The 11,946-nt window shown below is 33.0% G+C and overlaps 2 protein-coding genes across 3 annotated transcripts; both read right to left on the reverse strand.

Moving 5' to 3' along the window:
- Positions 1 to 1,043: 1,043 nt before the first annotated feature.
- LOC145028050 (FRIGIDA-like protein 4a) lies at positions 1,044 to 4,416 on the reverse strand. Of its 2 annotated transcripts, none has more exons than XM_078976951.1 (4): positions 4,184 to 4,416; positions 2,336 to 3,364; positions 2,016 to 2,191; positions 1,044 to 1,794 (listed from the first exon to the last, which is right to left on the reverse strand). In XM_078976951.1, the coding sequence occupies exons 2-4, from the start codon at positions 3,348 to 3,350 to the stop codon at positions 1,222 to 1,224; spliced, it is 1,764 nt and encodes a 587-aa protein (XP_078833077.1). In that variant the 5' UTR covers positions 3,351 to 3,364; positions 4,184 to 4,416; the 3' UTR covers positions 1,044 to 1,221. The 2 variants fall into 2 exon arrangements, with proteins under 2 accessions (XP_078833077.1, XP_078833076.1); XM_078976950.1 differs by having other exon boundaries at positions 2,336 to 3,406.
- Positions 4,417 to 7,993: 3,577 nt separating this feature from the next.
- LOC145028076 (triose phosphate/phosphate translocator, non-green plastid, chloroplastic-like) lies at positions 7,994 to 11,675 on the reverse strand. Its single transcript, XM_078976953.1, has 9 exons — positions 11,213 to 11,675; positions 10,002 to 10,124; positions 9,780 to 9,932; positions 9,551 to 9,636; positions 9,061 to 9,145; positions 8,867 to 8,986; positions 8,698 to 8,766; positions 8,445 to 8,574; positions 7,994 to 8,364 (listed from the first exon to the last, which is right to left on the reverse strand). Exons 1-9 carry the CDS (start codon positions 11,597 to 11,599, stop codon positions 8,294 to 8,296), a joined length of 1,224 nt encoding a protein of 407 aa, XP_078833079.1. The 5' UTR covers positions 11,600 to 11,675; the 3' UTR covers positions 7,994 to 8,293.
- Between the last annotated feature and the right edge of the window lie 271 nt (positions 11,676 to 11,946).

Here is an 11,946-nt window from a genome sequence, read left to right on the forward strand (position 1 = left end):
TCGTTTCACGTTTCCGTTCCGTATCCGTTTCTCACTCTCGTATCCGTTTCCGTGCATCTTTAGTCTAGCACTTTGAAACAACCCATCCAACTTTTGTGGTTTTGGCATTTACCCATTATGAATTACGATTACTTAACAATTCAACACTGGTAGTTTATTAGAATCAAAGGGATTAGATGACAACCCGATCAGGCATGTAGTGACTCAAGGTGACAATAGAGTGATAGACTTAAAGAATTGGCTGAAACCAGGGAAAATGACAAGTTGAAAAAAGGGCTAAATGCAAAAAACTAGCAATGTATTTTTCTATTATACTGCACACTAACCCTAAAAATTATATAAGTATTTAATCAGTTAAAAGTCAAAATACGAAAATAACCTGGAGATCAGGACACGAGGAATTTGTATTATAAGACTATTACGGATATAACCTTGCATTTTTCAAAAACTCTCTCTACCCATTTCCAGAATGACCATTTCTGGAATGGTTGTTTCGAATATCATTTTCTTTAAATCTTTCATTGCCATGTTTATCTACCATTTTGTTGGATTTTAGTAAAAAATGAAGGATTTACTCAAAATTTCGGATTTGAAATAAAAGGAGGTCTTTTTATCCATCAAACATGCTAGTTTCGAACCATTTAAGTTAACAGACATGCCATTTTTATTCACCAAAATTGGTAAAAGTACTTACATAGCAAGCTGGATTATAAAATAGTAAAAATATCTTGAAGTATCGTTGTAGATCGCACAACTTCAAAACGATATTTATTGGGTAAAAATAATCAATATAAAATATTTGGCTTAGCTTACGCAATACAAATACACAATAAACTGGTGAGTTATTTTTCTGATAAATCCTAAATGTACATCTAAAATGACCAAAAGAACTAGAAGTAAAAGGGTATAATTAGTAAACTTGCAAAAAAAAAAAAAAAAAAAAAAGAGCAAGCTTGCGATCCACATGATTTTTTAGGCTTAAGCCTGATGTAAAAAGGTATATTGATGTTCACATATGATATCATTTTCAACTAGGTCAAAAAGGCGAAAAAAGGCTAAACACTTTCTAGCTTTGCCTCAAAACAAAGTTATCATTAAAGTGTACAACGTAGCTAGCATTAAAAAGTAAAAAAATCAAAACAAAAATGATCTAAAAACCCGAAAACACCCTTGTCCTGACCACTTACATACATTTTTTGACAGTAAAAAACGGGCCCACCGCTACTGGTACGTATACGGTTGATAAGGAGCCGGTTGATAGGCCGCCGGTGCACCGCTACTCGTATACACCCCGTAAGCTGCCGCCCCTACCCCTGCCGACGCCGCATCCGGAGGAGGGTAGTAATACGCACTCTGTTCATAAACCTGTTGAGAATACGCCGCCTGAGTAGGTGGAGGAGCCGCTGCCGGATAGCTGTAATCCACCTGAGGGTATCGCTCGCCGGGCTGAGCGGCATAAAGTGATCTATCCATGTAGGCTGGAGGAGGAGGAGGAGCGTGCCGCCCATTATGGTGTCGGTGGTGCCCGTAACCTCCACCTCCACCACCACCGCTGAAGCCGCCGCTTTTTGATCGTTGTTTTTTATTTTGGTGGTGGTGTTTGGTAGGTGAGTCACGAAACCTATTATTAGTAGGTGGATCACGTGATGACCTTTTTCTATCGACTTTTGCTCTTTCTAATTGTTCTAGCCTTCTGTAAATTGCTTCGAGTGGGTATTCCGTTTCCAGCTCGTATTTTTGCACGCAGTAGACTACGTTTTGTAGTGCTGCGAGCTCTTTTGTGTTTCCTTCGTTCTACATTAATAATTAATTGAGTTAAATGCAAGAAATGTTAACATACTTTCATATTGTGAAAAAAAAAATGTCAAAAAATAAAGATTTTCAAAGATAAATGCAAGAAATTAATTGAGTTAAATGCAAGAAATGTTAACATACTTTCATATTGTGAAAAAAAAAATGTCAAAAAATAAAGATTTTCAAAGATAAGAACACAATAATAAGACCAAGAATCATACCAGACCACTCTCTGGATTGCCCCAATTACCACGTTTCCCTTGTGAACTCCTCCTCAAATCCTTCAAATAAGTCTTCAAAAGTGGTACAGTTGGGAATCTATCCGCAAGCTCAAATCCATGCACAAAATGCACCGCACTAATCAACTTCCCACTACTAATAAGCTCCTCAATAACACCTACCAAAATAAAAAATAACATCAAACCCTAATTTCCAACTCAAAACAAAACCATTATCTCCATTGTACACCATGGAAATCCGAAAACTAAGGGCTTTAAGGGAGGGGACAAAAAGGGCCAATGATGTCCACAAAGGCACAAACCTGGCATTTTGTGTGCTAAACCAAGAGCCCGGCATAAACTCGGTGCTTCTCTACGCTCACAAACTGCAAAAACAAGTTTGCAGAGTTCGTCTTCATCAAACTCTGATGCAACCCTAAAAGTCGCAACAAGCTGCAAAAAACCCTCAACTTCCAATGACTTTCCATCATTATCATCATCATTATCATTAACTACCAATTTACCCCTCCACTCATTAGCCATAGCCTTGGCTTCTTGCTTAATTTCAAGTCCTAACAAAACATCTGCCCCCATCTCCCCCCCTGCCAACATGACACTCAAAGACTCCATAATAGCTATACACGACTGCCTGATTCCCTGAGAGCCGCCACCGGTGGCAGCGGTGGTGGTGTCGTCGGCGTAGAAACCCTCAAGTGAGTCAAGAACCAGACGGCCTGGTTCTTTTGTATTTTTAAGTACATGACTAAGTTCTTCACGTAAAACAGATATATTTTTTCGGTTTTCCATAAAGAGACTCACAAGTCCTTTTGCATCCATCTGGTCGCATAACTGAGTCAACTCGTCATAAAACGTGACCGAGTCACCACCACCACCATCGTCATTTGTTTCTTCGGGGGAGTTTGGTATTATTACCTTGGTGTTGTTCATGTCATCGGTGACGTCATCAGCGGTGTTGTAGACAGGTGGCGGAAGGTGATTGGCGTGGGCCTCAGCAATGGCAGCAACGGCAGCGTCTTTTAAGAGCTGAATGCGGTCGAACATGTCTTGTTCTTTTTCGGAAACTGCCGCCACTTTTGCCGCTAGGGATTGGCGGCTGTTGGATTCTTCTTGTTTGAAGGATTTCTCTTTGGATTCGAGTTCTGTGTATTTTTTTAACATTTTTGATTCGAGGTCACGGAAGTGGTCACTTATTTCGGTGAATGAGACAGTGTCTGAAGTGGTGTCTGAATGGGATTGTAGCTCCATTAATGCTTTCCCAAGTTGTTCTAAAAGAGAAGGGGTTAGTTTGAATGCCATTGTGAGATCTACTTCAGCCATGTTTTTGTGTAAAACTGCAAGACAAAATCTTACATCAATCTTACTTGATTGTTTTCCTGAAATTACAAAATCATCGTTAGCATCGAAAATCAACTATTTTAAGTCGATTCAAATATCAAAGCATACTCACTTTGCATCATCAACATAACATAAAACCACAACCATGTGTTTTTATTTAGATATGTCACTAGACTCATTAAACAATGACAAAAATACATCATCACCAATTTCTTCATAGGTAATTCTTCTGAAAAGCCATAAGCAATATCTTTTTTGAATACTTGATGAAACTTTATGACTATTCCCCCTAGCAATTGCAAGTGAAAAGCCACAAGTAATATCTTTACTGAGCACTATAACAATACCCTTTAAAAATGTTTGGGTTGCAAGAAAAGTTCATAGCAAGTTAGCAACCAATGGAAAAGGCCAATAAGAAACATAAATTCAACTTGAAGGCCTTTTAATTTCTTGGAGGGAGCTGATTGTAAATTAAAAGGCCCTCTAGTAATGATTTATATTGGATGATCTTGGCCCTATAGTAAGAGAAAGCCAATATAACCAGTAGTTTAGCCATCTTTAAAACTCAACAACGGAAAGAATTCCTAATTGCCTGTGTTAATGACTACAATTTAGAGGGCCAACAACACAATTCAGCAAATCTGCATTTCATCAACAGAAAATCAGATGCCTACAATTTAAAGCCAATATAACCGATATTTCGTATACGAAACCCGGATTTTCGAAGTCAGGTTTTAAGCACGTATTTTCGAAATCAGATTTCAGAGATGGTTTCATGGAAAAATCGATTTCAGAGATGAAGAAAAGAAGCTTACCATCGGCGCTGGCGCTGACGAAGGGGCAACGATGGAGGAGTGGCGGAGCTGGCCGGAAATAGGATTCGTTGAAGGAACGTCGACTGGAATGAGTATGCGATTAGGCGGGTATCGAAGGGTATTAGGGCAAACCGGCAAAGGGGCAAGGATGTCAAAAAAAACCATCATCCAGCGACATACTCATGTGAAATATTGCTGAACCATTCAGATAATCCATAATGTTCGAACCGTGTAAAAAACCATCATCCAACGACATAAGTATATGATTAGGTGATATCAAATTAGTTAAAATAATTGGATGTCAAAATTGTCTATGCTATTCTATTCCAATAAAAATAAAAAATTGAAACAAAAAAAAAAGAAAAAGAAATAAAGACAAATTTCACATAAAATTCACAAAATAATAATAATAATAATAATAATAATAATAATAATAATAATAACTAGAAAGGTTACTCCCTTACGCGGGGCCACAAGCTTTCAATATGACAGATGTAGAAATTGCAAAGATGAAAAACTTGGATTTTGCCCCGGACCGTTTTTTTCATGTTTTTATGGAAAAATGTAAAACTTTTGACTGTAAGGATCAGAAGTTTCAAAACGGTTAAAAAATTAAAGGAATAGGAATTAACAAATTTTTAGAAAAATTGATCAAAGTTGTCAAACCGTTAAAGTTTTGTGGCCAAACTTTAAATATTAAAAATATTTATAAAAAGTGTAAAAATATTGATTGCAACGACTAAAAATGTCAGAATAGTTAAATTTAACAAAATTCAAAATTCAAACATTTATAAATTTTCATAAATTTAACAAAATCACATAAAAAATGACCCTAAATTATATGATGTAAAGAATAAAACAAAATAACAAAATGAAATGTAACAATCATAATAGTTTCAATTACATAAAATAATGAAAAAATTGAAATGGGGCATTAAAAAACTTCCTGCCGTACGTTCATAATTTCATACATATTTTCTTAAATATCATGTTTTCGACTCCATAAACATACATACATATGACGCATTCATCATTTAGTTGGAAGAGAATACATTAACTGCAAAGGAATGATAATATGTGTCAAAGTGGATTTGATTTAGGGGGTGTTTGGGGTATTTTTCAAAGGGCAAAAGAACTTTTGGGAAAAGTTCCAAAAAGTCATGTTTTCCTGACTTTTCCAAAAAATCAGTTTTTACTCTTTAAAAAATCCAAAAGGAGCTTTCAATAAGCTTTTCCCAAACATCTTTTGCATGTTATCTTTTCCTAAAAGTTATTTTCCCTCTCAAAAAAATATCCCAAACACCCCCTTAGTTGGTCGTTTTTTCCTTTAGCCCAAAATGCCCCTAAACTACATCTTGTGAAGATCCTAGCCCAATTTTAATGAGGGCATGGTATTATATGTATAGTTTTTTGAATTAAATTAACCTATAAATTATATAAAAAAAAATCATATCATTGGGGCACATGCCCCCACCCCGTCTTAATGTATTTAATCTGAATTATATATATATATATACTAGCAGCATACCCGCGCAAAGCGGCGGGGCGTGTAAATTCTTTCGGTGATATGTTTCTTCTACAAAAATGTTATGTTACAAAAGAAAATACATGTCGAAGACAAAATAATCAAACTATGGTGTTGTTTGAGAGATGAAATCATTTTTTGTTCTTAGACGGTGGGCTTTATAGCAGAGGAGGGAACAAAGAGGTATATGCGATTGGAGGGATATTTTAATCAACATGCTAAATTTAAGGATATCTAAAAGGGTTGAAAATTTGAATGAATCCGGGATTTGAGGGAACCATATCAAATTGCTGAGAAATATAAGGAGATTTGATGATAAACATTTGAATTCAAAATGTGGTTAAAATTTAATATTATTTTATTAATGGTTACTTGTACTATTAGCTTCATCATTTGGACGTTTTAAAAAATATTATTATTATAATCAATCTATTTTTAGAAATAGTTACATTTCTTTTATAAGATAGTAAAGATATATATATATATATATATATATATATATATATATATATATATATATAACATTTTCTTCCTCTATTATCATTTTACTATGCTTGTTTTCTTTCCTCAATTATTATTAATTACTTCACTTCAGTAAATATTACTTTTTTCCACTATTAATAAGGTCGAAGATAATCAATATTCTTGTTTCCTTATCAAAACTATTTCGTCTATCTTGAATCTACATCATCAAGTGTTAATTGTGAATCCCTTAACCACAATCTTTATATAGTAAAACAATATATTTTCATGAGGTTTAGTACTTAAACTTAGGTGGGACTGTAATGTATATTCACTTTTTCATATATATATATATATATATATATATATATATATATATATATATATATATATATATATATATATATATATATATATAAACTACATAAAATGACAATTATATAAATAGTAATAATAGTCAAGCTGACGGTAATCATATCATAATAATTATTATTATAACAATACTAATAATATTAGTAGTAGTAATTATGAGTTATAATAGTAATAATATTTTTTTAAATCACAATATTTTTTCCAAAATTAGATACAAAACTCAATGCTTGTATTGACCGTTGGAGAGTAGAGATTTTATTTTTTATTGATCCCTCGATATATATTTTAATACAATTTTTATATTTTTACTAATTAACTATATATATATATATATATATATATATATATATATATATATATATATATATATATATATATATATATATATATAAAATGAAATTTCATTCCAACATAACATCCACCGAGTAACTCTACACCTAAATCTATATTTTTTATCTACTACAAACCATCAACCACATCAAGGGGGTGTTTGGTTTGTCTTTTTAGAGACAAAAGTCTTTTTTAAAAAAGATAAAAGGTAAAATGTGTTTGGTAGAAACATTTTAAAAGTTACTTTTATTTATTTATTTTAGGTAGAAGGAAAACTAACTTTTTGTAAAAGTTAGGAAAATCTGATTTTTTATAATTTTTCTAAAAAGAATTTTTGTCTTTCAAAAAGACAAGTCAAACACCTTAAGTAATGAATAAAAAAACGTTGATCCCTACAGAATGAAAATAAACCCTAGTCTATAACTAGTTCTGCAAATTGTGTGTTTGCAGTGACAAAGATTGGCTTTCTGCCTCTAAAATGCATATTGATTTTCCTTACAACCCTGAAAAGGTTTTTGCAAAGATGTTTGTAAAAGGATTCAACATCCAATCAATTCTCTTTTTCTTATTGCTATTCCGGGTTTGTAACATCATTTAGTTTAGAGAAATTACAAATTTTGTCCATGTGGTATGTTAAAAACTACGTATTGGCTTCCCATTGCGAGAAACTTTTAACATTTTTCATCCCCAAAAAGACATTTGTATCTTTTTTGTTCCTCAACAAGAAGTCATCTTTTTTTAAGTTAACCCTTGGTAAAATGAGGATTTTCTAATTGTAGATAATGGAATCCATTTGATAACTTGGCATTGCAAAATGGTGTACATTTGGTTGCAAATGACTTTGAAAGTAGTTTGTGAAAACATATATGATATATGGTTTTTACTTGAGGTATATAAGGAAACTAACATGATGCAACCAGTAACACAATATGAATCTGAAACTGTGATTGGTATTTTTTATTGAGGTATGCAAGGAAATGACATAGAAGTTACTATCTGGAAAAAAAATTAATTTATTTATAAATTTATAATTATAATTACATTTTTCTCTACTGATTCATTGGATATATAAAATGAAAAATTAAGTTAAAAAAACAATTATATATATAAATGGTTCCGCCTTGTCAAACTCATATCTTATTATATTCAGAAAAAAAATGTTACCAAGTTAATTACATAGTCTTGTAATCAATCATATTGAATCAATTGGAGATCCTCGAAATTTCTATTGCTTAAAAAGCTATACATTGTGCTTCAACATCAGTTATTAGTCTTCAAATAAACTAAAACAACAGTTGGAAATGAAGTTTTTTTTACTCAGAATATCTACCAAAGGGTATTGTTGTCTTTTCAACAACAATGTAGTGGAATCTATTACCAAAAGATTTCAAATTTTTTTCGTAAACACAAGTAACAAAAGTTTATGCGGTTTTGGGCTTGATGCGTTTCACCTGTGAGTATAGAAATACTCCGGCAAGAGCAATTCCAGTCCCTGAATGAAAATTGTGAGAGTGTTGGATTTTGATTCATTAAGAAAAAGATACAAGAGAGGGGCATTATAGTAAATTTTACCTATGGAGTTGATAAATGAGACCGGTGTCCGGAAGAAGAAGATAGAGGATACGATGACCACTACTCGCTTCACACAGTTGCCTACGGAATGTGTAACCGGAGATACTCTTTGCAGTATCATGTAAGCAACCTGTGTAAACAAAATTTATCAAAATCACAAAAAATGAGCTATAAAGGAATTAGGTCAAACAGGTCAAAATTAAAGCCCACCCAAAGTATAGATATATTTGTATTGATTTAGAATCTAGATTACCTGCTGATAAGCATGGAAGCAGATTGAAGCAAGGAGAGACCTAATGTACACATGTTTGAGGTTTAGCCCCTGAAAATATAAAGAGGGAAGAAATGGCTTGATGTTATTAATATAAACCACAGTCCACAGGGTAACAAAAATTAGTGCTTTGTTTTAAAAATATACTCACAGCGGATTGTAGGTAAGAAGGGGAAAATTTGACTCCTTCAACGAGTAAGACAGCAGGGGTAAACAAGAAGAAAGACATAATTGTTATGATTGAGAAGAGGGTAATGTTGTCCAATGGTTCCTGTAAAATTTATATTTGCATTTCATGATACCACATCAATAAACAGAAAGAATTATTAGCCAAGAATAGATTACCTCTTTCTGAACCATAACTTTTTTACTCAAAACATTGCGTGATTGATTTGCCAAATTGGATGCCATTGCACTCCAAAATCCAGGCCTGTTTACCAAATGCAAAACATTACAACATAAAGAGAAGCCATGATACTGGTCTCATGTTTGTTGATAGGTCAACAGCAACGCACGTCCATTGATGTGTTTATTATAGCATCCTACTTTTATGTCTTCATCTTACAGAAATGTCACCCAAATACAAATAAAGTTTCAATCTTATAAATGGATAAAGTTTTTAAAGTATAATGTCCTACTAACGAAAATTTTAAAAGTATGATGCTATGCTTGGTAGATTTTCAAAATACAATGCTTTAATAGTTTAATAAGAAAAGAATTGGAAATACAATACTGTATCAGAAAGAAATTAAATCAGGGTGCCACAATACGTAATTAAATGTAAGTATAGTGCTATTTTTGCTATAACAAAAACCAAATGTTATTGTGTCCTCACCAATTGAATGACACCTCGGTGAGAGATGCAAGTATCACTCCCCCAACAATTGGTACAAGGGAGCTCATTACCCATGCTGTTGGTATCTGTTCAGTGGGGGAAATAGGATTCATTACATATATGGGACAAGATATGTTAATATAAAACTTTTAAATGAAAATAAACAACATCAAATGTGTAAATTGATTAAAAACTAGTAAAAATGTATGGATGTAGATAGAAAGCAAACCTCTCCTAGAAACATAGAAGATAGTATAACTGTGAAAAAAGGTTCCATAGCTTTGATTGTGTGAGTAAATGAAACAGAAACTTTTCCAAGACTCATGTTGGTTGAAAAATTGCCTAATGTGTGCATTACAGCCAATGGCAGGATTGCTACAAGCTGGTTACATGTAATTAAATTAGCATCAACAAAATATATCTGATCAATTTCTTCATATGCATGGCATACCTGTGTACGACTGATATTCGGCCATTTATGAAGATTTAATGCCCATGTCAAAAATATAATGGTAGTCCCAACAGCAAGCTGAACTGCAGTCAAAGTTACTGGATTTGGGAAAACCTCAAGAACCTGTAAACAATGATCAGGGATGAAATTAGCATGTATACTGTATAATCTTATCTATATGTTCAATGAAAAAAGTCAACCAATGGGATTCAAGTACTATTCAAACTAATTTTTTTTTCAAAGGTTAGTTAATATTCTCACTTTGGAATCTCATTGATTAAACAACTCTTATGTATGTTCATACCACTTCACTGTTTTATTATAATTTTGTGGGTCCATTATCATATCTACTCCGCTTAGATCAAGTTATTTTGCTAGCAGTCTAGGGCTGTAAACGAACCAAACGAACACGAACAAGGTCTGGTTCATGTTTGTTTGTTTAAGTTAGCCGAACAACAAACGAACATGAACGGATAAACGAACGAGATTTTCTTGTTCATGTTCGTTTGTTTAACAAATTACTTTGTTCATGTTCGTTCATTTATGTTCATGAACATAAACGAACAAACATAAACGAACAAAGATAAAAACACACAATTGAACATATATGAACATAAACGAACATATAATATAGCAATATAATAAAATATAATTGAATATAGATGAATATAAATAAACTTAAACGAACGAACATAAACGAACGTAAATGAACATCATGAACGAACGTTCACGAACATAAATAAACGAACGAGACAATTGTTCATGTTCGTTCATTTAACTAAACGAACGATAATTTTTGTTCATGTTCGTTCATTTATTAAATAAACGAACTTCCCGCCGAACAGTTCACGAACGGTTCGCCGAACGTTCAGTTCGTTTACAGCCCTAGCTAGCACCATATCACTCATTCATGATCCAACAAAAAAATATGTTAGATTTAGATGATTTTTTTAAAGTCACGAAAGGAGTACATTAACTGATTCTACAGAGTTACTCCAAAATTTCTGAAAACAAATGATTCGGAACAAGTAGATCCTCGATTTTTAGAGGAAACGAGCGTGTAAATTAACAAAATCATTTCACGATTAGTTTATGATTAAATCGATTTTCACATGCATATATAACTATGTATACTCGTCCTCCATACATCAATTAAATACCAAATTCAGATGAAACATATAATGCTTCCTAGAAGAAGAAAACAAGCAAACCTGTTTATTATAGATGTTGAAATAGATATTGAAAAGGTACCAGACTCCGAACAACAATCCAAGCACTAGCGTTTCCGCCATTTTCGATTTCGCCACCGCCGCCGCATCACTCTCATCGGCGTTATCAGGAGCGGACGTCGCTTTGACTTCAAAACCATCAGATGATTCACACTTTATAACCGGTGAACGAGTCAAAATCCAATCCCCTGGCTTCCATGATGAATGCGAGCAACATAATGAAGGCGACAAACTACCAGTTGAGTAAAAAGCGATCGACGATTCTGAATGAAATGGAAGAGAAATATGATCGTATCTGTAAAACGAGCTGTGATTACGTCTACTGGAAAGCGAAACTGAACCGGAGCTGGTGAAGGCACCGTGAAGCATTGAGCGTGATGGATGCGGTGCCGAAGAACGGAAAAAGACCGTGTAAAGGAGGTAAAACGATTTTGCTTTCTGTTATCCCTTTTCCTATTTATTGTAAGTAAAATTAAAATATGTTTATTAATAATCATGGTTTTCAAATTAAACTGTGCATTCACAATAATTCATCTACCATATCGTATTTTTATCAATTTGATTATTTATAAATTTCTTATTAATAGTTAGCTTTTTTAAAATAATTTGTTTTATAAAGTTAATTCATTTATTAACATATATATCAAATATTTTATAAAACTCCTTTCTTTAATTTATCTTTTTTAAATAAACGTTGAAAATATTTTTTATTTGAA

This window comes from Lactuca saligna, chromosome 1 (genome assembly GCF_052625555.1).
Source record: "Lactuca saligna cultivar CGN05327 chromosome 1, ASM5262555v1, whole genome shotgun sequence".
Classification (NCBI taxonomy): domain Eukaryota; kingdom Viridiplantae; phylum Streptophyta; class Magnoliopsida; order Asterales; family Asteraceae; genus Lactuca; species Lactuca saligna.